At 43.8% G+C, this 27,952-nt stretch overlaps 1 protein-coding gene across 4 annotated transcripts in view; it reads right to left on the bottom strand.

Annotated features, from left to right (window-relative positions):
- Window positions 1-448: 448 nt before the first annotated feature.
- The window catches only part of afap1 (actin filament associated protein 1), a 57,146-nt gene continuing 29,642 nt past the window's right edge, over window positions 449-27,952 (bottom strand). For 3 of the 4 annotated variants that reach the window (XM_069159115.1, XM_069159116.1, XM_069159118.1), the window contains exons 4-18: window positions 26,532-26,640; window positions 26,159-26,370; window positions 25,676-25,855; window positions 20,819-20,905; window positions 19,355-19,430; window positions 14,724-14,876; window positions 13,344-13,555; window positions 12,665-12,810; window positions 11,791-11,905; window positions 9,927-10,160; window positions 6,798-6,927; window positions 5,575-5,739; window positions 5,222-5,412; window positions 4,863-5,030; window positions 449-2,985 (exon numbers count right to left, since the gene is read on the bottom strand). In XM_069159115.1, coding sequence (XP_069015216.1) covers window positions 2,959-2,985; window positions 4,863-5,030; window positions 5,222-5,412; window positions 5,575-5,739; window positions 6,798-6,927; window positions 9,927-10,160; window positions 11,791-11,905; window positions 12,665-12,810; window positions 13,344-13,555; window positions 14,724-14,876; window positions 19,355-19,430; window positions 20,819-20,905; window positions 25,676-25,855; window positions 26,159-26,370; window positions 26,532-26,640 — 2,205 coding nt within the window. In that variant the 3' untranslated portion in view covers window positions 449-2,958. The remainder of the gene's footprint in view (window positions 2,986-4,862; window positions 5,031-5,221; window positions 5,413-5,574; window positions 5,740-6,797; window positions 6,928-9,926; window positions 10,161-11,790; window positions 11,906-12,664; window positions 12,811-13,343; window positions 13,556-14,723; window positions 14,877-19,354; window positions 19,431-20,818; window positions 20,906-25,675; window positions 25,856-26,158; window positions 26,371-26,531; window positions 26,641-27,952) is intronic. The other variant, XM_069159117.1, reaches the window with a different exon arrangement.

Raw genomic sequence — 27,952 nt, 5'->3', positions numbered from 1 at the left:
TGATGTCAACTTGTTGCTGCTCTTTTTTTTTACATTTTTAAAAAAAAATTATTTCAAGCCGCCATCGTCCAATCAGCTGTGAAAAAGGTCCCCACGGAGTCATTGTTCTTCAGGTGATTTAAAATGACTGTGCTTTTGACAAGGGCCAGCTTTTAAGCCAATATAAAGAAGAGGTCCGTGAAGATCCCTTAAACAGACATGCCTTCTTTAAAATGAGGTTTGTCTCGATGTGGATAGGAACGCCGCCAAAGAAGCACAAAGTCAGCGGAGGGCTGTTTGTCAGGAGGTTTATTCATTTATGTACAAGCATGTCTGTCCCCGACGAGGAGACCGTCTGAGATATACACAACAGAGTAGAAAATGTATAAGGTGCAAAAAAACAAAACACTGATGCCCGGATGCACCCCTCCCCCCCTCCCCCCCACATCCCCCCCCCCCCCTCCCACAGCCTCCCACCGAGCCAAGCTTATGTACAGCAGGTTCACATTTCCCGACATCAGACAGCCGGCTGTGGTTTTAGCTGCGCCGAGCTAAGCGGGAGGCTATCAATCGGAAGGCAGATCAAAAATATTTACATGGATATTGAGCAGTTGGCGCGTGGGGGCGCGTTCGCGGCGTCGATTTCTAAACGGCGTGCATGCTGACGCTTACGTCCGTCACCCATCCCAAGAAAAGCACCTTCCGCATGTGGCGGTATCGACACGGCAGCAAAGCTCAGGTGAAGCAATCATCAAAACAGCACCATAAAACTGTGACGTGTGTGTGTGTGCGTGTGTGTGTGTGTGAGAGTGTGTGAGAGTGTGTGGCAGTCTGAAAATCGAAGTCACAGTCTTTGATTTAACAGAACACAGCAATTTGAGTTTACAGCAAGTGCCTCTATTTCAGTCAGTGTATTGTTGAAGGGTTTGGAATGTGCCTTGGAGACATTGGAGTACACACACACACACGCGCACACACACACACACACACACACGCGCACACACACAGATGGATCACAGGACTACAGTAGACCAGTGGCGTGATTAGAGGAGCCGGACCAAGGCTCTTGGATGAGGGACTAACGTCAGCCACGTCAGCTGAGGGTCTCCGAGTTCTCCGACGACGGACGCCAAATCTAAAGGCGGACGCGCAAACACACACACACACCCCGCTGGAGTCCTGCTGCAGCCTAATGACAGCCATCCATCAACACACTGAGGGACTATTTAAAGAAGCACAACTTCTCCGTGAGCGAGACAACTCAAAACAGTGGTTAAAGCTGAACGCTGGCAGCTGAGAGCGGCGCCGAGCCTCGACTTAGAAGCCGGTGATTTTTATTGATTAGTTTAAAATGCCGTTTTAGGACCGACTCCGTACTTGGTTGAACCGACTTTTGTTTCGCTTCGTGCACGCTACGGCCAGGTATGTAGCCATCCTGCCGGCCGATACAGAATCTCCGGTACTTCGTGTCAACACTTAACTTATCGTCGATTAATAAATATGGCCATTTTTTGTTTCAGTTTTATGACAGTCTGTACGGCCGCATTGACTTCATGCATGTATGTCGACATGTTTTGGTCGCGTGGAGAGCTGGAATGGTTTGGAAATAATCTATAAATAGCAGCAATTTTAAATTTGAATTGGACTTAATGGCTCACATTCAGTATTCATGGTGTTCAGACTAACCTGTCAGTTCACAACAATCACTAAATCACTATATATATATATATATGTATATATATTTACTGTGTGTCAGGAACTAAAAGTGGTTCTAAAAGTAACCACTGCGCTAAAATCACCTCCCAGCCCAGCGTTGTTCCCGGAGGGAGTTTAAAGAGGACAACCAACTGTCCTCTCACCCGGACAGCTTTCTAGAAAAAGGTTAACCGGTAAAAATCTGTGTCTGGACATTTTATATTTGTTTTTACCATTAAAGGGAACAGTTTCCTGTTTTGACAAATTATCTGTCAGCTTAGCCCAGCTTTGCTCAATTCACCGAGATCAACGGGATGAATTATCAGCTTCTCTCAAAAGGTAGTTGCACCGTTTCTAAAGCCAAAAGTTGAACTCTCTTGTTACATTATTTTTTTGGAAATACTCAAGAACACACACACACAGTGCTCTATACCGTATTCATTCAGCAGGACTTTGAGCTAAAGGAAACAGGAAATACACATAATCAGGGATTCACCACTTATCACCAAGGTCATCAAGGTCAGAAATACTCTTAAAAAAAAAAAAAAGACAAAATGAATACTAAAATATGTCATTGAGGTGTGATTTATCATCTCTGTGTGGAAAAAATGGCATAAACCGTCCCGCACTCACCTACTGCTAACACGCCTCGCGATCTCACGGGTCAACCTTCTGCTCACGGATTATGTTTTTCCAGGTTTAATCTGTCGATATGGAGAATAATTCTGCTTCTTTAAATCCCCGTTGGAGAGGCGCTGCATCGCTGCTCAGCCGGTGTGTGTTACACCCTGAACGATTCACTCCCGTGAATGACGACCCAATAACGTTGTAGGAAATGGGATTGAGCGGAGAGCCACAAATTCTACAAAAATACTTTAAATATATCAACATAAATAAACAAAGGGAAGCTAGTATTTCCTTTAAACATTTACAAATAAATACTTGGTTTTGACCTTTTTAAACTCAAACTGCTGGAACAGGTTTAGAGAGAAAAACAAAGATGGTGGTTGCTTGAAAAGACGTCACAGCCAACAGCACAAGTTTTTCAACTTAGTACACTAAGCATGCTGAAGAGTAGAAAAGTTTCAAAAAGGTAACTATGTCTGTATGTTGTGATGCCGACGGTGCACTAAAACCTGCCACTTGTTCAGATTGATGTGGATGCTGTGCTTGTGTCCCCGCTCTCTGACTGTATGAACAGTTTTAAATAAATATATACACAGTTTATTCAACAGAAAAAAAAGAAAGAAATGAAAGTAGGACTGATGCGAGGGCCTGTGTGGTTTATGTGCCGTTCTTCTGCTCCCACTCCTGAAGAAAAAAAACACACATTCAGTTCGTTTGCATGCTCCGACACGTTTTGCATGGATTTGCATTTGCTGATGGGTTATTGCCTGTTTATGAGCAGCGTGTGGTGATCCTCGATTTAAAACAATCGAACAACAAAAATAAAAGGTACTGATGTGCTGCAAGGTTTTTGAATGATGAAAAGTACCTGAACTTATTATTTCAAGAAGCGCTTGTTGTGGACTGAATGTTTAAACCGGAGGCGTCAAACTCATTTTAGTTAAGGGGCCACATACTGCCCACTTTGATCTCAAGTGGGCCAAGACCAGTAAAATCGTGGCATAATAACGACAATATTTCTCTATGTTTAAATCGTTGGTGAAGGTTTTTGGATGATAAACCCTATTTTAAAAGGTCTTTCTACAATAAACTAGAAACATAAAGAGCAAAAACTCACGACATCAGCCCACTGTTTATCCGCCTGGGCTCTCCTCTGCAGATTCCCTCGCTCAAAGCGAGCGCTGCTGCCTCCGGAGCAGACGTCGCATTTACGCCGTTTTTGAAGCAATTACTGGATCGATTAAAAACAATTACAAAACGTTTGCGCTCATAAACCTCCATATTCTCATAGAAATGCAATTTATGTCTTTCTGTAATTTTCACACTCAGCAAAGTCATCCGGCGGGCCGGATGCGGCCCGCGGTGCCGTATGTTTGACACCCCTGGTTTAAACCATCGACACAAACTTATTTTTATTCATTACTGTAAAAAAAAACAAAAAAAAACCCGTTGTGCTCCTCCTCTCAACTGGTCTCCGAACTACAACCCTGCTCATTGGCTCATTCGTGAACTAGTTTTCAGTTTCCAGAACAATAGATGGCACGAAGGTGCAAGAAAATGTATTAAAAACAGCAATGCAATACATGGCCAAAAGTATGTGGACACTAATATTACATCCATATGTAAAAAAAAAACACCGGCCAGTGGTTCAGTTGTATCAGTTAAAATAAAAGCATCAATGATGTCAATTGACGATTTGACAGGTAGGGCCGTCACAATGGCACATTTTTAGTTGATATTTAACGGTCATCCAAATAATTGGGATTCATGATTTATTTGTCTTTTCTGATCATTTTATGCCCCTATGACAGTATAAGCGTAACCACCGTTTAATAATACACAAGCCCCTTTTACAGAAGAAGAAGAACCATTCATTGGCTGTGGTATTTGGCTTTGCAAATAAATCCAGGATGTTAATGTCTATAGAGGTTCATTGGAACGCAGTTGGTTGAATATTAGAAGTGGGGCGTCTAAATATAAACAGTTGGTGGCATTAATCTTACACTCACGCGCCATGAAATCACAGCAGAAAGGAGATGACATCATTAAAAGAGCGTCAGTCGAACCTCAAACGTGTGGAAACATTGATGGAAATATGACATTTCTGTTATTTTCATCCAGAGGAATGGAAACGGTTAGGCTAAGTAATTATGGCTGGCTACGATAATTGGCAATCGGACAATTACGTAACAACTGTGACAGTCTCGTGGACAAACTGCAAACAAATCCTCAAGAACTGCAAACAAATCCTCAAGATTAGACAAATTGATCGGAGAAGTGACACAAGGAAAACAGTGACGGAACTGTTTGTAACCGAGGTTAGAGAACGACTTTCTGGCTTAATGTCGACCTACTGTACCTGCAGTGGCTTTGACCACAGTGTCGTTTTTTTTTTTTTGCAAAAGCAGTCCTCGGGTGTAGCTACGTACGCATGGAGGTACTGTCGCGTTGAAAAGCACCGAACACGAACGAATTGAAAGCACGTGCGTGAACGGAGCGTCCGCGTACTTTTGGTCGCGCATTGGTACTGCGATAAGCCCGCCCCCCCAGTGACCTCTGACCTTAGCCTTCCTGAGGACGTGACCTCGGACCGCCGAGGGCTTCTGGCCGCCCTGATGCCGGCGGAGCAGTGAGGCGCTGTTGACCGGCAGGGAGCACGACTCCGTGTCACTGGTGTCGCAGCTGGAGAAGGGAGACGACTCCTGCGTCCGTCGCAACATTCCCGGTGACTACACACACACACACACACACACACAAAGAGAGAGAGAGAGAGAGAGAGAGAGAGGGAAAACATCAGTCTTGCTGACGTGGTGGCATGCAGCTGGTCAGTGGCTGATAATTTCAAGCGGTTTCCCGAACTGCAGCGGATGAAGTACGAGAAGTGAACCGTGAGACGGCAGAGAGGTCCCTTCGTTCTGACCTGGAGGCCGGAGGAGCCGCCTTTGGGTTCGATGGTGAGGCCCAGGGTGACCCCTCCGCTCAGGGCTTTCTTCAGACTCTCCTTCACCTCCGTTATCTCCAGCTCCAGGTTCACCCGCTCCTCCTCCTTCACCTTGCACTCATTCTCCACCTTCTTCAGTCGCTCCGAGAGAGAGGCTTGTGAGCGTTTGCCTAATTTGTAAACGGAGGGGAATTAGCCCTTTTAATAGACTAGTTGGATGTTGAGTGTTCAGACAGGTTTTTTTTTTGTTTTTTTTTCTGGATTAAAGACTTTCCCCGAACACTTTACAGCTCCTTTAATTTTCAGATTTTGTTTTTTTCTCTCTCTCTTACCAGCAGCGGCCTCCGCAGCCGAGCGCAGGTCTCTCCTCTCCTTCTTCAGTTGGGTCAGATGGTTCCTGATCTCCTGCTTCTTCTTCATCAGCTCGTCCTCCTTAGCCTGCAGTCGCTTGGCATCAGCCTCCACGCGGTTCTTCCCGTACTTACACTGCTCCGCATCTGCACAGCAAAAAGACCGGGTGTGAAAATGCTCGGATACGAGAGTCGGTGTCGAGGATCACCCGCTCTGCTCTGGATTTGACAAATATCTGAATTTGTAACATAAATTAAACACATAAGGAATTAAACGCGGGATTCACGTTGAAATAATGGGACACCAGAACAAGGCTGCGGTGGTGGATTGCCCATGAAATCAGAAAGTAAGACATTTCAAAAGACACACAGACAGAGCAATGTGGTTATTATGAGGGCACTGCGAGACATGGACCGGCCAGAAACCCCCTGAGCTCAGAGACGCAGTCTTCAACAGTCATTCATTATCAGGACTGCGCCTTCCCCTTCTGGAAAATACAGCGAGGGTAAGACATCCAGCATGCGCGTCGACGTGCGTGCGTGTGATTTTTGCTGGTGAAGAATCACTCAACCCTCCCACCGCTGACGTTTTCAAATTCAATACACTTTTTTGACACTTGAAATATGAGAATTGTGTGGTATACTCTAAATCCAACATGACACATATTCGGTATTTCCATCCCGACATTTGGAGGGACGGCACGCTGCACAAGCGGTTGCAACGCTCCTCGTTCACACATTAAGTAGAAAAATACTATTCCGAACCACGACCACATTTCACCCTCTTCCAGCGATCTGGTCCCCGTTTCTGCTATCACATCTGCTGGAGTGTTACCCCAACGCTGGCAGGAGCCTCCAGTCTGGCCTGCGTGCGCCACATGGATCGTCTCGAGGGCAGGATAGGTTTTGGAGTTATTTACTCCCCCCCCTACTTAAACCAACTGTAATTTGGACATCCTGCATTTTCCAAATTGCTGCGGAGCAGAGTTTTGCTAAAAAGCAATCAGCGGTGGTGAGGCTGGGACTGGAAGCCAGACACACTGTCTGCTGCTCACTTACAGCACAGGACCCGACTGGGAAAGGTGGAATATGTCAAAAGTTACTACGTAAATTATTTTTCAACTTGGGTTTAAAAAGAAAATTTCACCAAAGACTGACTTTTCACAGTTGTGAGTAAAACAATCTCTTCTTATGTGAATACTTACTGGAGTTGTTGCGTTTCAGAGACGCTGTCCCATTTGTCCCATTGACACCATTCTTCTTGGACTGATTCTTTGGCTCTGCCTTCAGTTTTGATGCGATCCCATTGGTTGCTGTTCCCTTCTTTCCCTTTAGCTGATTAGAGAAGGAGAAAGAGGAGGGTGACTTTTCAAATACCTCTTCATATACCTTAGAAAAGTTAATGCTACTCATAAACTATCCATATGCACATCCACCTAATTGTCTTGGAAATTGAAGCAACATGCACATATGTAATCCCTCTACATTAAACGATACTAATATAATTGTAATGAAATAACTGACGACAACTGAAATAAAAGAACAGTTTAGTTCACAGCTGTCTATATCCGGATTGAACTAATATTTCCCTACGATGAAAACAGTCGCTATGATGAAGATGTGGTATAAATATGAATGACTACATTTGTAATTCTGCAGGTCAAAACATTGAGGATATATGTTAAAGATGCAGTAAAAAAAAAAAAAAAAAAAAAGATTTTACAACATGAACAAATAAAGGCACGCATTTCTTCTCTCTTTAAAATGAAAGATTAATTCTTAACCGTGTTTTTGATCATTTAGTTACCCAAACAAACTGTAAACTGTAAAGGTGAGCATGAACCAAAACAATGAGCTGAAAGAGGCTAAAAAAAAAATGCTACCGAGAGCTGAGGGGAACTGCAGAGTCGGATGATACTCGTGTTACACGGTCATTGCTGGAGATGTCACAAAAGCCGATCCTTCGGTACCAAATCGACGCCAAAAATTGGAAAATGTCGCGGCACTTGTCATCTACGGTACCGTATATGCTGTAGGTAGTAGAGATACTGGACAATAACAACGTGTGCAGGTGCAGCAAAAGATTATTTGTGAACATGCGACAGCTGCTTACGTTTTAAATAAGAGCTCCATTGAAGTTTTTTCAAGTAAAATTAGATTTATTTCTTTTTTTTCAGTGGTATAGCTATCTGGAAATAGAATTGTAGAATTTGACCCTTAACCTTATTTGACTGTAATGGAAGATTAAAACATCTTCAAGCCGGACTCATCTAAGCTGCAGGGAGTCACAGCGACTTTACATGATGCTCCTAACTTCAAGTTTGACTTTGAAATCAGTCCGGAACTGCTGCCACACCTCGCCGTATGAAAATCTACTTCTTACAGTGGAGCGGGACTTTGTGGTCCGGGAGGCGTTGTTAACACCCGTTGGTCATGCCACACACAGCACACACATCAAAGGGGCGGCGGGGAGGAGGCGGAGCTCCATACAACAGTATGTGGTAATTTATATGGCCGTAGAGGCAGGGTGGCACTTAAGAGCAGGGCTGTAAAAATATAAATTACACACAGAGCCAACGCTTGTTCCAGAGGAGAGGGAGGAAGGAAATACAACCACGCAGGCCCCATCACACAGATATACAAGTGTAATGAATATTCTGTACTTCCGAGTCTCTACTCACTCAAGTGATTTGGAATAAAACCCTCTTTCCGGTCTGTTCAGGATATTATTGATATGGAATCAGTGAAAACTCCCGAAGCCCGGACATGGAAGTGATTTCAGGTCCACGATGGTTATAATTGAATTACTTAGAAATACAACAGAGAGGGAAAGAGGTGGTCTCCCTGGTGGCCAACATCAACACCCTATCTAGTGAGTCAAAGCATCCTCCTGCAGGAATTATATATATTATATATTTTTCTCTTTCCCTTCACCGAGGACCTCTTACTTATGCTCAAAATCTTTATTGAAGGGACGCACTGCAGTGGTAGTCGGGTAACTAATCATTTGGGTTTCACAAATATCTCGTTTACACTGAGGGGCCCAAACAGGGTTTTGATTTTGCGTTTGAAAGGGTCAACCCGTGTTGTCTGACTCGGCTTCCTGTCCTACCTCTTCAGGTGGGTCGTAGAAGAAATTTCAATGTGAACTGCACCCACCCAGATTGCTAACAAATGGTGTGGGACAAACGGTTACAAATGGGGCCCATAGCTGTGACGCAACTGTCACAGGTTGCCATCGCCCATAAAGGTGGAATGCTAGTTTTAAGACAAGGTACTAACCCTTGTTGACTTACTTGGCTTGAGTTAACAAAACACGGGTTGGATGTTGGTCAAAAAACCCTGGTCCGACTCTGGTCATCGGTATGAAAGTGTTACAATACATCATTCCGGGCTTTTCCCCGGGGGATTTCTCATGCTTAGTTGCACACATGTTGATCCAAAGCAATAGATCAAGCAACGGATCTAATGACTTTGCATGATGTAAAAAGCGTGCTCAGTGCCCAAAGACATCCATTACTAAACTCTGCCATTACCTGGAGCTCTACACAGCTTTGTAGCCTGTTTTAGGAAACTGTTTTGGGTTTTCTACCCTGCAAGCTCCAGCTGCAGCTGTTTAAGGTAAACAAAGCTTTGATAAACCCGCTGAGTGCTACCTGAGCAAAAGAGAGACAAAGTTAGGAGACCTGCTAATGAACTTAGTGGAGAATTGGGCAACTAAATATATGGATACATTTCTCAGGAGTGTGTTGAGCTCAAAACAAAGGTGGAATAAAGGTGAAAAGACTTACATCCATCAGGTGGACAGAAACACAACTCCAAATGAATCCTACTGTCTCCGCACATCGGCCGGATGTGGAAAAGCGTAAATATTTTCTTACTACTTAACATTAACTTTACTGTGCCAAGATTGTTTTCACGTGACCGTTGTGTCATTCATTTCATAAAAGTGTTCGAATTTCCTCTGACACTAACGGACACAGTCTGCTTTTAATAAGAGCTGTTTACGTCCCGCAAATTTTTTTTTTTAAGTCCCTCAAGAATTGTTGATGATCCTTGGAATATGTTTCTAAAATTGCAATGAACCCTAAAGCCTTCAACACTGACAAGCAGTTGTGTCTGACATTACTAGTCCACACTAATGACCTGTGGCTTACAGGACACGGTAAACAAAACAAATCACGAACTGAACTGGACCATAAAAAAAAAAAGAAGTACTTAAAACACCAAAGGGAATCCTACAGTTCATTACAGACAGGTTAATTAAAACACGGGGAATATACAAACATGGAAGAGCAAAACACGAGGGATTAAGGGGCTGGCTTGTTAGTCACCTGAGTAGTGCCTTTAGTTTTAGAATCAGCAGTGAGGAACTTAGAAGATACTTTAGAAACAGGGGTTTTATAGTGATTGGTAGAAGTGGAAGAAGAAGTAGTAGAAGAAAGCTTGGGAGGATAGCGGGGGGCCAGCTTGGGCATGTTCTCATAGAGGTCAGCGTTCTCATAGTGCACCTCTTCTTTCAGTTGGCGCCCCCCTGTGCTGGGACTGGAGTACAGCACCTCCGGGTCCTAGGGTTAGACCAGGCAAGCGTGCAAGCAGTGAAGAGAAGAAAATAAAAGGGACACAATAAGAGGAAAGAAAGACATAAAGGGGAACAGAAAGGAAGCGATGACAGCAGAGTCAGGTTAATAGCATACATCTTCACAGCATGTGTTATTTCAATAGTTGACATTAAAGACAAACTCCTCTAATGTTACACATGTAAATCAGCTCACTCAACATGGAGAGTACCACTCAGCCTGTAAACAGTTAATGTGTTCATGTCTCCTCTGCCTCTGCTGGAGCTTCATAAATGTTAATAAGTACAGAAGTCCAGTTCAGACCGAAGATCTGCGACATGATGAAATTCTTTTAGGACGTTGCAGGAAAAAAGTTGCAGCAGTGTGAACTGGCCCGTCTCAGCAAGTCACCAAATGGGCAGCTTTACAAGCTAAAGCACGCCACCTCTTTGAACAGCCAATCAGAAAAGAGAAGGATCACCTCATCGGTTTATTTGAGGAATAGACAGTTTTTTTTTTTTTTCTGCTGATTAGACGATAAGCCAATCCCTCGAAATGACACAACTACTCCAGAAAAAAAAAATGGGAGAAATTGACAAAAGAGGGAGATCCCCTTTCTCAAGTTCATGGCATACGTTCTGCCTCCTGAGTATTCCGTTGAAGCTACCGTGGGCAGCTCCAAACTCTCGACCGTCTTGTTTTTCATCACCACTAAAATGCATCCGTTGCAAGTCAGTCAATGTCACTATCCCAATTCATGATTTAAGATGATATCAAATTATATCAGGGCAGCAATAAAGTCTGAAACGCCGGCAGTTCAAATGGAAGTACAGAAGGTCGTTGTCATGGAGATATTCCGGCATCTCGTCCAGTTGCTTTGATGTAAACTGTCAGGTTTCAGAAAGTTGCAGACTGGAGAGTTACGTCGCAAATCCTTCGTCTGATCTGAACTCAAATAACAGGATTAGCCCTTTAAGTAAAGATGCCCAAAACTTTTTTTTTTTAATAAATATATGAAAGATTTCAGCTTTATAGCACAGAACAAGATGGTGCGGTTCCTTTAGTGCAGATGGAACGAGCAATAGTTTTCAGAAGTACTAAAGAGTCCAGGCTGAATGTGCACTTTCAGCATGTTTTTATATGGTTTTTTTTCTGCCTGGTAGTCAGGAGGATTCGCAAAGAAATAGTGATGGAACATTAAGGGCTTTAATGGGAGATTGAGTCTTGATCTAAAAAAAACACCAGAACTAAAAAAAAAAAAAAACGAGAGGGGATTCCATTTATTCAAACGGATCTGATTTGAGAGTTCATTGTTGATCTCAGAAAAAAACACATCACAATGTTTATTTGGTCCGCAATTGCATGCACTGAGGATGATTGTGTGGCTATTTGTTTATTACACTTCTATCTACTAATGACTGTTTTTCTAACATTGCTATACTGACGTTACAAATCCTACACGCCGAACCTTTCATGCTGCGTACAGAAACCGAAATGTTGGCCGAAAGAGAAGCCCGTCGGGATGGAGTCCAGCCGGGAATTTGAATAACAAATACAATGTTGATGGGTATCGTAAGTGGAGCTGCATGAGTTCAATATCTAATTGTGCGTTGATGTCAATAAGCAGGCGTGAGCCTACCGTTCCGTTTATGGGCACGTCGTCGTAGTGCAGTGCCATGCCGGTGGGGCAGGCGTAGCCGTTGACTGGGTTGTCCAGGTATGGGTTGGGAGAGACGGCACGCTTACTGGTGAAACTGAGGAGGAAAGCAGCGGTAATGTCAAAGCCTTCGGTCACAATGAGGGCCGATGAATGACATTTTACACAATGGAGACAGTCACACTGAAATGATGCAGATCAGATTCACTATACGAGTCATTTCAATGCTGAGCATTCAGAACTTGTCGAGTTGGCATTTCTATAACCACTGTCCAACCAGCCCTCATTGTAGCTTTGCATGTATACTCTGTAAACACGATTTGTTTCCCACAAGAGTACAAAAACAAAAATCGTAATTGGACGGTCAATTTTAAAAGGAGTGGAAAATTGTACGAAAAAGGAACATTGGCAATTTGGAAATAATTGTTTTAAAAAAAGATGATGAGCAAAAACAGATCATTTTCTAACTCTACTTTCTCCAAAAGAACCTGCAGGATAAAGACACTGTGCTGTTTATACTCTATCTAGTGAAATTAGGTATTGCTTTTTAAAATATTATAGTAAACAATATCACACAAAAATACATTGCAGAATGACATTTATGCACAAAACTGTTCATACTTCTATAATTGTTCATTTCAAATAAGAGTAAATTACTTTTCTAGTTTAAGGTTCCGTAGAAATCCGCTACTACAAAATTTGTTTGAATTTATAAACAAAGAAAAGTTGAAAAAAAAAAAAAAAAAAAATCAAAAAGTACAATGCAGCAATGTTATTCTTCTTAAGAACCACATTTAACATGTCGGACAAAGAGAAAAAAAGTAAGCGTCGAAGAGAACACGCGTGTATCCCTCACCAAAAGGACTGCTTGGCCAGCTGAATGACGTTAGCGGTGGTCTCGACGTCGATGTAGTCGTAGTGCAGGGTGGCTGGGTCGGTGGTGGAGCCAGTCTCAGCCAATAAAACCCCCAACCAGCGACCCATCTCCTCAGAGGAGGAGGCCTGGAGGCAAAGGACAGAGTCACAGGAAGGCAATCTTACCCGTTTACACGATATTAACGGCGTTCATGTTAAGCTGTTATCTTAATCCCCGCACTGAAAACGGCAGAAATAAAATGCCCAAAATGAATCGGAGCCTTAAAAAGGCTTTCGAGAAGGTTCAAGAGAGTTTTGCATGTTACCGTCCATCCAAGGCTTGGTAATGATACGGTTATGTATGGAAAAGAAATGTCTCGCAGAGGTTAGCGTGCCGACGACGCGAGGAAATAGAATCAAAACAAACAAGATGGCAAATAAAGGAAGTTTCCCCCCACACCAGCTACATCAAACACACAGACACAAGTCACCGGTGGCTGGAGGAGACGCGTTACCACATGAGAGGACGGCCGAGAATAAGGAGGAAAACATGACGGGCAGCGTTTGCTTGCGGTGGTATTTTGATGTAGTTGGAGGCATTCCTGCTTCTTTAAATACTTTACAGAGGAGTTTTAATGGCTGACATCTCCTCGTGTCGAGAATCAACCTCGGAGGCTCACCTCGAGGACGGCCACTTCTTGTCCGTTACGGAGCAGGCGGAAGGCGAAAGGGTGTTTGTGGTCGAGGCCGGGGTTGACCTCGCAGCCTCGGAGGGGCAGCGAGGCGATGTGGCTCTTCAGGTCGTCCCGGTCCTTGTGGAGGAGCAGCTGGTTGTCTTTCAGGCGGCACCAGCGCTCCCGCCAGCGGTTGTTGGACAGCACGTTCAGGTAGCCTGTCGGACACAGCGAATAAAGTCAGCTTTGAGAGAGGCAGCTCCAGTTCTAATCCTTCAGATTTAGACATACATGACCTATTGTCTGTCCAAAGAGAGAAAAAGAGAGAGAGAGAGAGGGGGGGGGGGGAGTGACGGTGCACATTCTGCTGGAAGGAAAGCTAACGTTGGGTAAGGCCGGTCTTAAGAGGCTCTTGTTTGTCTTTACGAGGGAAATAGCTTCTGCTTGGCTCACTTGTTTAGTAGATACTGTGGTCTACGGTGAAGTTCAATGGGCGTGAGAGAGAATCTAAAAGCTTTTCGATTTTAGATATTGTACAAAAGCACCTCAGGTGAGTTTTGCCGATTTTCTTCTTATCAAAACACGGCGTGATGAACGTTCGCGGCCCGCTGTTAGTTCAGCTGTGCAGTAAACACATCCACCAGTTGTTCAAGCTGTGTTTGCTTCCGTGGTCATTCCGTGAGTCATGCTGAGCAGAAGTCAGGCATCCAAATGATTCAGACTCCCTGCTGTCGTCCCCGGTAACCACAGTTGTCTCCAGATCAACTGGGACCCCAGTAAATGCCTCAGGAGGTTTTACACCACGGACTCCCACATACCATGTTTAATTCATTGCCGTGAGGGGTTGATATAACTGAGAAGCTGAATTTGTCTCCACGCTCCATCAGTTGACCCGCTGCAAGATCAAATTAGACAGGGAGCTCCCTTCTGTGGGTGCCTGTTCATAAATCCTTCGTTTTAGTTCAGGCTTGATGGGGCCATGTTTATACATTGGTACCAGTGTATTTGTAAAATGTCTTTTATTGTGTGATGAGGCACATGCGCACATGACGACGCATACGCACAACTCCACTAATCTGCAGGTGGCAGTCCTGTACCAAGGAAACACAACAATGCCACAGAAAAAGAAGGAAAGGCTGCTCGTAAGTAAATCCGGGTGTAAACAATCGGCATCATTCAAAATGATCAAAGTATAAATAATGTTGTATGTGGTCTGTTAGACCTGAACAGCACAAGGACATTTTGTGTAACGATAATCAGGGGTTACAAGATGTGATGCCGCCCTGCCTGTAAGTGCAGTCTTTGGAACGAAGAGACCATTTGGTTGGAAAATACATAAGATAGTTCATTTAAATAACACTGAGACCTTAAAGCTCTGTGTCTTACCACATGTGGGTACGTCTTCTTCTGCTGATGAAGTCTGTTCGTCCATGGATGGCTTCTTCTTCCCCAGCCCGATGATCTTGGTGATCTTCTTGCCCGCTCCCTTCCCCACGGTCCCGGTCTTCTGCTCGGACTTTGAGTTTTTCTTTCCTTTTCCTGACAGATGCAGAGATGGTGAATTTAAATTCATGACTTACAACGAAGAGGAAGTTAGTAAAACACGACGTCATGTTGACGCTGAAGGACTCCTGCAGACTTAATGTGCTCCAACATCATTGTGTAAACACAGGATATTACCAAGAGACATCTTGTATGTTCATTTATATTGATTCAATTATGCTGAGATGCTTTTGTAATCCAGGACTTGAAGAAAGAGAAGAAGAAGAAAGAGCAACGTTAGACTCTACTATAAACAATCATGAGGTCAGACTGAGTTGCTGTGGGTTTAATCAGACCCTTGTGGGTTCTTTGTTGGTGAAATAGGCTCGTTTTCAAATCCCAGCATGCCCACTGGTCCGAACGGGCCGATATAAGCTGGCCTAGTTTTTATCCAAAGAGAGGAGTGACGGCGCACATTCTGCTGGAGGGACGGCTGACGTTGAGCGAGCCAGGTCTTAAGAGGCTTCGTCTGAGCCGCCGTGTCTGTCTGTACGAGGAAAATAGCTTCTGCTTGGCTCAGATGTTCAGTAGATACTGTGGTCTGTGGTGTGTGTGAGAATCCAAGTAAAAAAATAAAAGAAGAGAAGATATGTATGCGCCTCAATGTGTTTATATCATGAAGAAAGGACAGGAAAAAAAAAAATACATTTGAATTTGAACCTGTCTCAGCTGCCAGATATCGAGGCAAAACAGACAGAGGGGGAGGAGAATAAAAAGCATTCTCCTTCGCTTATGTCATGCTGAGTGTCTGGACTGATTCTACACACATGTGCGCACAGAAACATACTCCATACACCCGATCACCGGGGCGGCTTTGGACCCGCACGATGTCTCTGCCTTGCAGAAATCATCACCCAAGCTGCTGAAAACTCACGAACGGTCGTCCAAGCTGATACTGTAATGACAGAAACCCTTTGCATTCTTTTTTTTTTTTTTTTTTTTTTAAGGTGCTCATAAGCTTGTTTCAAAAGATTTTCCGTATTGCGTTTTCCTCCCTGATGTGATGTGACAACTACCATGGCGACTGCCTTAATTAAATAGGAAGCCGTCTGCACTCAATTTGAGTCGCAAGGTTTTTCTCGTAATGCGAAAAGTATACAAACACACAATGCGGGCCGGAGGTGGAAAGCAGACACACATATGCGAAAGCGATTCGAACCATTTTAAAGAAGGAGATATTATTATTAGTTTTCCCTTCAGGAGCAGCAGAGGAGGAAAACTCTGATCAGGTAAATTTGATTCCAGTAAATCAGCTCTTTTTGTTACCAGCCACGGAAAGAATGTGGCTGATTGCGCTGAAGAGACGGTTTCAGGACTGAATGATCGCAGCGCGAGGAAAATGAGTGAAAACCAAGAATGCAGTGGTGTTTATTATCTTATTTCATTCTGTTTACTGCACGATAATAAAAATGTAGCAGAGATTTCAAAATGAGGAAAGCCTGCAGTGATTCTTACAAAAACAGGCCCACATAAAAAAGCTATAAATCACAGCGAGCTGAGCTGCAACACGAAGGCAAAGTGCTTTGATTATCCACGTGTTGCTATGGGCGTCAGGATTACCAGTACTTCCAAAGGTCAGAGAGCAATGTTGATAGATCCAGACCAAAACCTCTGTCAATTCTGTCCATTTTCTTTATAGCTAACAAATAATAGGACTGGGTATTGCCACTGATTTCCCAAATTGATTGAATTCTGATTCACAAGGTCCCGATTCAATCTGATTTGATTCGATTGGATACTCGATTCTGTTACAGATGTTTCAGTTACAGTAACAATTTTGCTCGGACGTGAAACAGAATCTCAGAGAAGTGATTCTGTAAATTGTACAAGGAACCCTCTAACATATTAAAAATGTGAATGTTTTCATTAAGAATAGCCCCCGAAGCAGTATCATAAATGCACTTTTTATTCAGTAACAGTAAGTTTTTACAACAACAAGATGCTCTTTTTTTCTGGTATAAGACCCGCCCATTGAAGCTGTATATACTTGTGTTCAGAGTCTCACTGGCTAAACAAAGCATCAATCAGCGCCAACGTGGCTTCCAATTGGCTGGTTGGCTATTGTAGGCTGAGGACTGAATATGGAAGCTCTTATTGGCTCAGTGAGATGATGCTATCTGACTTTACTGCTAAGTATATAGAAAAAGAAGAATCCCTGACGTGAAGTTCTAAATGATGCAACAGCAGATTTTGTGTATTATGGATGTATTAATATATTTCGGACTACTCGTTTTTTTACTGGATTGGATTTACTGGACCTTTGCTGAAAGATCGATCTCAGGATTTATGAATCCATATCAGATTAAAGTGAAGATTGACTTGAATTTGAAAATCCATTCTTTTCAAATCCGCCCGAAACAAATAATCTTCTCTACCATGTCCAAAGCTGCTTGAAATTTTTCCATTTGATTTACAGTGACTGTTGAAATGAAGTAAATAGCCATTCATCAAATAATTTTCCTTTGGGGGACCAATTGCAGTGTGGTCTCTGAAATTAATCATGTTTACTACTGTTGATTTCGCAGTGTGTCATTATCTGGGGTTTCTGGTACATTTTTGGTATGCTGCCCAGTGTCTCAACTCATCTGACATAAAGATGCACAATAAAGTCTGACTAAATAAAAACTTCTTGGAGTTGTTTTTGTTTTTTTTACAGATAGGAGTCCAGAACATGTGGGTGTCAGGGATCAAATCCAGTCTGATCCACTTAATTCTGGACACTACAGGGCAGCCCCTCTAGAGGAGTAGACAATTATTTTATATCTGGAAGATCACTGCTGATCCCATTGCAGCATTCCTTGTAGTGTCCCAGAAACGACACGTAAACATAAATTACACAACCAAGTCCGTGAATCACAGCTATGAGCTGATTTAAAAATAAAAATACAACTGGATAGGAGGTTTAAAATTAACTGCTGTTGGGAAATCGGTTTAAGACCTAACCCTGGAAAAATGAACTAGTCGAAAGAAAGAAAAAAATAAGAGTGTTCAATTTTGGTTGCAAAACCAAATAACTGAGCTGACAAGTAAAATGAGATTTGTCTCCCAGAGGAGACACGGTGAATAATGGGCGAGGATTTTGACCATATCTCTTTGTTTTGGCGTGTTGTTCAGCAGGGGAAGACCATCCCTTCATAAAGACCATGTTACCATAAATCCAAAATGCTCATTATTCAGCCTTCATGCATTATTATTAAAGGCTGACCTTTCCACAGCTGGCAGAGATTCCTCTTTAAATTATGAGACCGACTGTGTCAGAAAGGCAGCCGTTATTTAAATTTAGAAACGGATCCAAGTTGAGATAAAGAAACACCAATGTTGATCATGTCCTATCACCCATTTACTTTACCTATTACTGTTGTGTTGTGTTGTGTTATAGGGCTTCAATTACAGGTACTGTTTGAGGATGTATTCTTTTAACTAAACATCTAACCATTTGCAGATGTTGAAATGTCACACATTCCGACTCAAGTTGCACTTACTAACTTTGTTTGGATGTTTTCAACTGTATCACATAATCTTCATCAGCCTGTAGAGTTTATTTATTTGCAGATATGAAGATATCTGTTGACATGCAGCTCAGCGGCTGTTTTAATTTCGTTCAAGGCACTTTTACTTTTCCCACATTGCAGATGAAAACTGTGTGATACACGGCAAATCTCTGGAAATTTGCAGACTTTGCAAAGCTTTAGAAAAAGCGAGTAAGTGGACCCTGAGTTGAGATTTTTCTGCTGTGGCCCAAAACAACAGGACCAGGAGTTGGGGACTCTAGACCAATGGGCCTCGGAATAGGAAACAATTGTGTGGTCATTGAGGCCCCTATGAGGTGTGCTGTGGAGTTTTCTCTTTGAGCACTTGCGTCATGCTAGGGCCCCACAGAGATAACCCAGAATGTGGGCCTTTTTGGGCTGCTCAAATTGAGCCACAGTGACCCGACAAGGGCCAAAAAGGGTTTGACTGCGGGGACGCACTGATTTGACAAAGAATAAATCAACCTATCGAGGGAAAAATACAAAATTAGTATGATTTTATTCATCAACACAGGTTGTAAGCCACTCTGTGATCATTCGAATGATCTACGGTCGCGTAAACAAGCACATGACTGTTCGGGTAGAAGAGACAGAAGTAGAAGAGAAAGGGTTAAGTTCAAGCTACGCCGACTGCCTCTGCTGTAAAACACTTGCGGGGAAATCTGTTAATATATCCATGTCCATACTGACATCTTACTCTTGCATTTATGTCACTTCATCCATGTTGGTTATTGTTATTGTCAACCTGCTCTTATTGTCTTAATGTCTAAATGAACCAGAAATCATTTCCAGTACACCACAGAGGGTTCTTCCTCGGGACGACATTTTATGCTTATCGCAAAAACTGAATGAATTGGATGTAAAGGAATCACTCGGGTAAGCAACAGCTTTTTATTTTTTGAAAACGGCACCACATTATTTGGTTACTGTTGCTGTGACTCTCACCTTGGTCTTTGCAGTCGCTGTGTCCATTCTCGTGGGTCGCTTCACCGTCTGAGCTCGGCCTGTCACATGACGCCTTCTAACAAGCAGAACGGCCACAGAAGAGGAGGAATGGGAGCACGGGAAGGTACAAAGTGAACAAAACTGTACTTTCCTGAAAACAGACAGGTCGAGGGAGGCTTTAACGCACAAACACAGCTGTCTAATTACATTGTACACTGTAAAAATCCCTGCGGAACATCTGTAACATGTTAAGAGATGAATAATTAGGCTGGGCTTGTGTTTGCTGTGCCAAGTTAGGAGAGGTTTGTCATTAAAGATCCTCTGATGTAGCTCATTTTCCACCACAAAACACACATGCATAGATTCAGGCACACATATATGTGCTGGGTTCAGGATGTCGCCAGCGATTGTTCCCGCTTTTCCCAATGAAAACCAATAACGCAGTGTTTTCCCTTCAGCTCCCTAAACTTTCCATCCCGTGCCATATGGATCTAAGTGTTGTTTGGAAAACACATTTTACTACCAAGCGGGATTATATTAAATTATGCCAAGAGAAGACGCCCTTATGGGATGGAGGTGTATTTGTAAATGTTTGTCTTTGACAACACAATCATTGACGTATTGATATGTGGAAACGACAAAAAAAAATCTAATACTTTTGCCTCTCAGGTTCACAAGAATTAACAATCCTTCACTACTGAAACAAAAGGTGAGGTTGTGGTTTGATGGAATTTTATCACATCTAACTCTTCTAACACTTATAACACTAACAAATAATGAAATGTCATTTAAGAGGAGTCAGTTGTAGTAAAAAAAAAAAAAAAAAAAAAAGCCACAGAGAATTTTCTCTGCAACATTTTAGCATCTTTCAGCTCTTTGTTTTGGTTTAACAATGTCACCATATCAGTTACATTTATTCAGTTTTCAATTTAAGATCAAATAAAATAAAAAAAAATTTTTTTTAAAAAGCTGATGTTGCTACTTCTGGTAGATGTTCAAATAACATAGTATGTGCTTTTAAAAATGCTGCTTTAACGAGAAAAAGTGACTTTAACTGAAAATCTGAGCAGTAAAAGTCATAAATAGTGATGTGTAATAACCTCATAAAGCAAAGGAGGCAGAATCATTTCAGTTTTGTGAGTAATAGCTAAACTCATATTCATCACGATGAGATGACAACTATAGAATACAAAACATTGGCCTTTACGTCCCAGTGTGTATGGAAGAAACAATAATGAGCCAAGGCTAAAACATCCCGCTGGTACCTGAATGTCTTACGTATTGTTACGTATTTAATGAGAGATTTTCAAGCCTCGGAGTGAATCCAGATCCTTTGCTAATGTGATGTCAAACAAACCTTTGTGCACTGATGACAATTGATGTGAACATTAACATTTGCTGATAGAATTGTGCAGCGTCATCATCTATCAGCATCAGAGTATTTTTTTTATTTGATATATATACCTTTTCCAGTTCAGGTTTGTGTACCGGTGATCCAGATCCAGCTCCGTCCAAGTCCACACTCCCATTAACGCACACCTCTTTCATCACCTGGAAAACATAAGGAAATACAACATTAGCTAATGAGGCTACCAGTCGCTTTTAAACAAGTGGAAAGTCCACACTCACGCACACGATCACTGCAGAGGGAGTTCAGTTTATACGCTGCCGTGTCTGACTGGGCCGGTGGAATGTTAGCCTCCAACTGGGATCACAGCGAATGGGTGGATCGCTTTTATAAAAAAATAAAATAAAAATAAAAAAAAAATCCTAAAATATTTTCTCGCACAATTGCCACATAATTAAGCAGTTCAATCCTTCAGTCGAGAACGCATGCCTGGGGTAATGTGGGCCACATGTATGGTGAACTCCCTCCTCTCTCATCCCATCATGCTACTGACTGGCAGCCAAGGGATCATAACGGCAACACAGCCCGTGCAGCGGAGCAGCTACGGGAGGGAGCGAGCATGCATACACATGCATGCGGTGTGTAGTGGGAGGTGGCGGAGGGGGTGGGGGTGGGAGTGGGCGGGTCTGCCACACACATTAGACACCGCAGACTTTTACTGCAGCATCCATGGAATTCCTATACAAGAAGGTACAGTAGGGGTGAATGAGATCTGCAGGGCTCTGGACGGGGGCGCCAGTGTGCATTACTGTGACCTCGTTGGACTTCAGTTCTGGCAGCCCACCGTCAGATCTGGCAATCCCAGACGTGTCGTGGTGACAGGGATGTGTGTAGATGAGTCGTGGGTACGGGGGGGGGGGGGGGGGGGGGGGGGAGGGGGGGAACGGGATTTCAGACAAACTGCGGTGTGCAGTCAGCTCATGCACTCTGTGACACACACACACACACACACACAAAGTCCCCCTTGTCCTCTCCACAAGCATTCTGAACCATCTCTGGCCGCGCAGAGCTCCTCAGCTCATTGGTTTTGGCTTGGAGGGAGCATAATTGGGTTTCGCGGGGGAAATGACAGGCTGTGGCTCCATGGGTTTGGCTCTGAGAGTGGCTCCGGGGCCGTGAAGCGGTACAGACAGCAACATCATGTCTATCTTCCACTGCAGAGTGGCGCTGCCAGGCTGGGGTACTATGTAGGTCTGATGATGTACTACAAATCAAGCCGGAGGAGGTGCTGAGGCTGTGGGTGGCAGTTTTGGGTGCTAAAACACTTTCAATAAAAAGAAACATGCTGTTGATTGACAAGTTACTGCTGTGTGCTTCACCATATTCACCATACATGTCATGAAATCAGCTTGGAACCAATACACATGGACTTTATGTTGGAGGGATTTCTGATTACTTCCATACCAAAGGATAAAAACTTTTCCTCCATGCTCTGCAGGCTTTAACCATTTGCCTCTGGCTACACTTACCATACACCACTGATGCATAAAATCTGAGGCATTTCCTTCCAAAAAATATTGTCAATTTATCTTTATTTGGCTCTTTTGTTAAGGGTTTTGTGTACGTTTATATGTTTATATGGCTTTTGCTGCAGAAGCCTGCAGAATAGGTTAGAAATGTACCATTATTTTCAAAGAAAAACAAATAATTTGTTTATTCATTTTTCGGGTAATCTGGAGGCTCATCAAGGGATGAGCGTTGCAATCTAGCTTTAATATGCAATATGTGCCATCGGTTAATACTAACTTTTTGCCAGCAATAAGGACACACAGCAGCCTTGCAGTGTTTGCTGCGGTTTGGCGTGGACAACAATGAAGCACCGAGGGTTGGACTGCCACGTCAATGCGTGTGAATGATAACTTGAGCAGATTGCGGAGCACATTTAACTCACTGTCCCCAAACGTTGTGCAGAGGAAGACAAGAACAGAGAAGTTAGGAGGGAATATTATTACAAAGGAGACAAAGGGAAGCAGGTCATACTGTAGCAGGAGGCAGAAAGGAGAGGAGGTAAAAGAAGAAGGAAAGGAGGGGGAGAGAGAGAGAGGGAGAGAGAGATCCATACAATCCTCAAAAAAAAAAGCACTGGAAGGTTTTGGGGAATGAAGTCAGGACGCAATATGGACATGTGTGTTCCATAAACACATCGTTAGCAGACAGTGTCTGGGAGAATCATTACTATAACTAGCAGGCTTTGGAAACCCTCAGGTACTCTCCCAGCTTTCTCTCCACGCTCCCTCTTTTTCTTCTTCCTTCCTCCTCTCACCTCCTTTCTTCCGCTCAGCCTTTCTTTTCATTCTTTTCTGCCTCTTCCTCCCCATCATCGCTCGTCTCCTTTAGCTGAATGGGACTTCGCCGTGGCTTCACGTTTGTCACGAGGGCACATTGTTGCCGGCTGATCGTCAGAGGGTTTGAGAAATATCCCGAGAAGTCTGCGCTGCCATTATCCCAGTCGGTAATATGACATTCAAGAAAACGACTGTTATGGAAGTTGTACGCCTCTGGGTGTGGAAGACCAAAAAAAAAAAAAAAAAAAAAAAAGATGTTGGAGAAAAATAGGTCAAGAGACAAAAGAATGACTGAGGGGAATAATGAATAGATACGATATCCAAACACAGACACAAAGAGGCGCTAATCTCTCTGGCTGGATGCTACTTGTGCGCACGCCACTCGAGGGAGCACGGAGCCGGCCGGGGAATGTAACCCTACATCTCGCTGCGCTGCTAACGCCATGAGTGCATCACGGCGACTTGAAGCGGAGGGCGCGAGCACGGGAACCTCCGCCAACTGGATGACTGCCGATCGCAGCAGCGTGACGAACTACACGTGCGTCGATTAGGCAAACACCAGAGTGATTGCGAGAGTGAAAAACCCGACGGGCCACAGCGTTATCAGCTCAGTACGTTTCCAGTATCCAGCCACCTGACTCAACACGTCCCCAGATCCAGTTTCTCCAGGCGACAATTAGTGCAGTCGTTATCGTAGTTTGGGTGTTGCAGAGATTTGTATATTTTCGTGGGTCTGGTTGCAACTGCCTGCAGATACTTCGGGCCCCGGCGAGGTTACCCCGCACCAGCCAATCAATAAACAACGGCTAATTACCATGTGGAACGAGTAACTGGATTCAGGGGGAAAGCACAAACTGTTTTGATCTTTGTTTCCTGACTGACATAAACATGACAGAGTTGAAACTTCGAGGAAAAGACAGAAAGCAAACATTGCAAATAGTGAAGCTGGTGGTTCCAACGCTTTTGTTTTTAACCAGACGAGGAATAATAAAAGAGGACAAAGTCTGCAGCGCGGCGGAGATGTGTCGAGAGGACAATTGATTACAGAAATACCACCGCACGAACGCAAGAGGAGAGGTCTTAAAATAGCGCACAATAGGTTGCAAAGGACAAACAAGGAATTCCAGGAGTTTCTCAGGAGACGTGAGGAGAGCAGAGGTGAAGAGGAAGGACGGCTCCGGGGGTTTTCTTTTCAAATCAAACACCAGATGAGGCCCCCGTCGTTTCCTCCCGGGATTGAAACAGAGGGAGCCCAGTGGTGCTGGCACCGGACTAACAACAAATGGACGCAGGGGCTGAAAAAGCAGAAAGTACCGAAGCTTATTTGATGTCGGTGGGGCGGGTTTTGTTTTGCGGACTCGTTGGGCTGCCAGAAGGGAAAGATCAGAGAGGGGAAGAGAAGACGAGGGGGGAGGCAGAGGAAGAATGCCCGAGAGACAAAGAGGAGAGGGATCAGAGGAGGACCGTAAAGAAAATATCTTTACATCAGAGCGAAACCAGCAGAGCCACCTGCTTAAAGCAAACGAGCCCTACAATATCAGGAAGAGAGGAACAAACGAAAACAACTACGCCCTTTATCCTTCAGTCCGAGCAGCAGAGTGGAAGCTGCGCTTGCACCTAGTCGTACCTCAGCGGCAACAAAAGGGAAGCCAAGGGCCAATCCCCGAGACTTTCACGACTACACAAAGACGTACGGTGAGCACCACAGACGCCGGTATACAGCAGCCTTCACCGTGTTTGACAGCGCTCTACTTAAAGTCATGTTAGAAACAGCTAACGGGGTTCACAGACCTCCTCGCTGTTGGAATCGAGCATTTTGGTGACATCAGACAGTTTGGACCAAGCTCTCTTTTACTGTCCTTGTTTGTAAAGCACTTTAGGGAACAGTAGCTTCTGAATAAAGTCACTGTTGTCATTATTATTGAAGACCGACTGCAATACACCATTCCACACAAATACTGAGATACGATTTCTAGCGGCTAAACGTTATTGTTAAGTAGGTAGATAATCTGAAATTTGAGCACGAGATTAACAAACATGTTTACTGAGTGACACACAAGTACCGTGTTAGCATGTTATTACTATTATTTAAAGATTGACTCCGCGCTATTTAGCGGCAAATGTTCACGACAACTCTCGATTCATAAGAGTAGAATTGATTCAAAGTGATGAAACCTGAGACCTGTGCAATATGGATTCGTTCAAATTATACAATAATTTGGCCCAAAAAGATCGATAATGTTACTGAACATCTTGTAGGGATGACTGTTGGTGCTTTTACGAAATAGTCACACAAAGAGTTTTTTGATAAATATTCATCAACAATGTGGATACGAACACTAAGTAGGTAAAGCCAAAGAGTCCGGTAAGAGTCCGCTGTTACGACCTCAGCAATCTAAGATGATATCGTGTCTTAAGGACATTAATATATTGCCCAGCACAACCTTAAAATGGAACCAGGGCCCGCTTATCAGCTGCAACGCTCTTCACGGTCAAGAACAAGCACCCATCTGGAACCACACGTACTGTTTGTTTGTCCACACTGCTCTCGGTCTCGCCCTTCATGTAATACGGTAGGAAAAGAGGAGAATAGTCGACGGCGGTTGGTTTTGGGATTCATCGTGTTACCTTGAGCCACTCTTCGGCCTGTTCTTTGCTCTGCACAGCCAGCACGAGGGCGTCTGCCCCCTGGTGGACGATCTTCAGCTCGTGCTTCTTCTTCTTGCCGTCTTTGGGGATGTGAGTGATGCTGCACCCCGACAGGGTCAGCTCCATCTGGGGGGTGTGGTCTTTGGAGGATTTATAACACTGGAGGGAGAGAAAAGGGTTCAGATTCAACCGATTCGGTCGTTTCGTGTCACCGTTTGCGTGCACGCGCACGCACACACACACACACACACGCACGCACGCACACACACACACACACACAAGATAGATAGATAGATAGATAGATAGATAGATACTTTATTAATCCCTCAGAGGGAAATTTTTGTTACAGCAGCATGTACAGGGCAAAAATATTGAATTAAAAAAATGCACATTCTATACAATAAAATAATATTAAATAAACTAAAACTAAACTAAACTAAACAGCCATTATGTGTCTCTCACCAGCAGTTTGTTGTCTTTGATGACACATAGGAGTTTGGTCCACTGGCCGAAGCGCTTCTTGCGCAGCAGGAACGCACAAATCCGGGCGTCCTTCACCAGATCCATGGACGCCTCCTCAGACGGCCACTGGTGACGCATCTTCTGGCCCTTCCCATCCTCCTCTTCCTCGTCGTACGACTCATAGGAGCTGCTCATGGCGTCCGAGTCGTAGTCTGAGAGAGAAGAAATGTACTGCTTTTTACTTACTGGTCATTCAAGTCGAGATTAAAAACTTGAAATACGTACACTGCTTCTCTTCAGCTGCTGTCTGCTTGTGTGGTAAAATAACAGCACATTATGCGACTAATGTGTGGTATAAATCAGCTCAACTCACTGGAGGTGATGTATTCGGGAGCCTTTCCAGGACTTAAAGGAACCGCTTCCTCGTAGTAACCTTCTGGAAGAGAGGAGCTGGGCAGCGGAGGAGGGCCAGTGTTCGGAGGCTGCACAGAGGACACACGTTTCCACCGATTAGTGAGAAGTCCACGCTCAATAATGAAACTTTAAACGACTTTCAATCCTTCAAATTTCATGGGTTTTAAGCGGGTGTTGCACTTCCGCCCGTTTCAGCGCTCAATTCCACCGGCGGTTCACGGAACCGTTCAGCCGGCGCATCGACTGCTTTCACTGCTTTACATCTGAAGCGATGCTTTTCGTGGAAGCGCTTGTTAAACGCCTAGCATAGCACATTTCGGCAGGGTCGCGGTTTGGGTGACTTTCTCCGCTCACCGAGAACACGGTGTTCTTCAGAAAGACAACCAATATTTTTTTTTTATACCGATCACATTCGTACGTATTGATCACACTGAACTGACAATTTGTATACTGACAGATATTTGAGATTTCTGACTTTTTGTGAGATTTGTATGTTTGCAGGAGAAAATGATATCATTGATAAATAGATGTCCATTCATTTGCACTACTCACAGACATGTGTACATTTAAATGTGCCTGTAAATCCACCTCCCTAGAAAACTCTTTTTTTTAAGTGATGAAGTTTTCTTTTAAGGCTCTTTAAAGATGGCGACAATGATATATCTTTTCATCTGCCTTTAATCAATGTCAGGATAGTGAGACGGGAATTGATTAGCCGCGACGTACGGCTGCTGTATCATGGGAGAGGAGCCGCTCTTTTGGACAGAACAAGGACAACGTAGAAAAAAAACCTTTTTGTAATGCTCTCATTCGTGAAGCACTCATAATTAGCCTTTGACGTGTCGGTGCAGAACAGAGACAACCACTGTGCTGGAGCATTACAGACATTTCACTGTCACATGCAAAACGCGAACAGAGGAGACCGAGAAGGAATGCGTGTGAGCAAGAAAAGACAATAATTATCAGGCGGTGTGTGACGGAGAAAACAAGCGAGTGGCCAGGAGAAGTGTTGCTTTAAGAAACCTGACCTGAGGACTTATTCGGGCCGTTTGCTAATGACTGGAAGTGAAGAAGAAAGCAAATCCGAGAAATCAATTAATCTGTTACTACAGACGCTACGGAAAGGTGTTGATGCGATTGCGCAATGATTAACCGGAATGGAGTTAAGATACTTTCACGGCATTACGCTGTTGAACTCTTAAGAAAGGCGGGGTGAGGGGTGGGTCCTTTGTTTGGACGTGTTCTCTTTGGCAGCGCACAGTTCTGCAAATCCAGTCACTAGAGCGAAGGATCAAACTGCGCAGCCTGACACGACCTGTGTTGGCCGACGCTGCGGCCCACTTCTCTGACGTTTCACCTCGTAGAAACAACACAAGTGTG

This window comes from Embiotoca jacksoni, unplaced genomic scaffold, assembly GCF_022577435.1.
Source record: "Embiotoca jacksoni isolate LCO1_2020_lvr unplaced genomic scaffold, fEmbJac1.0.p SCAF_24, whole genome shotgun sequence".
Classification (NCBI taxonomy): Eukaryota; Metazoa; Chordata; class Actinopteri; family Embiotocidae; genus Embiotoca; species Embiotoca jacksoni.
The sequence above is the reverse complement of the archived record's forward strand: the minus strand, read 5'-3'. Positions and strand labels throughout refer to the sequence as shown.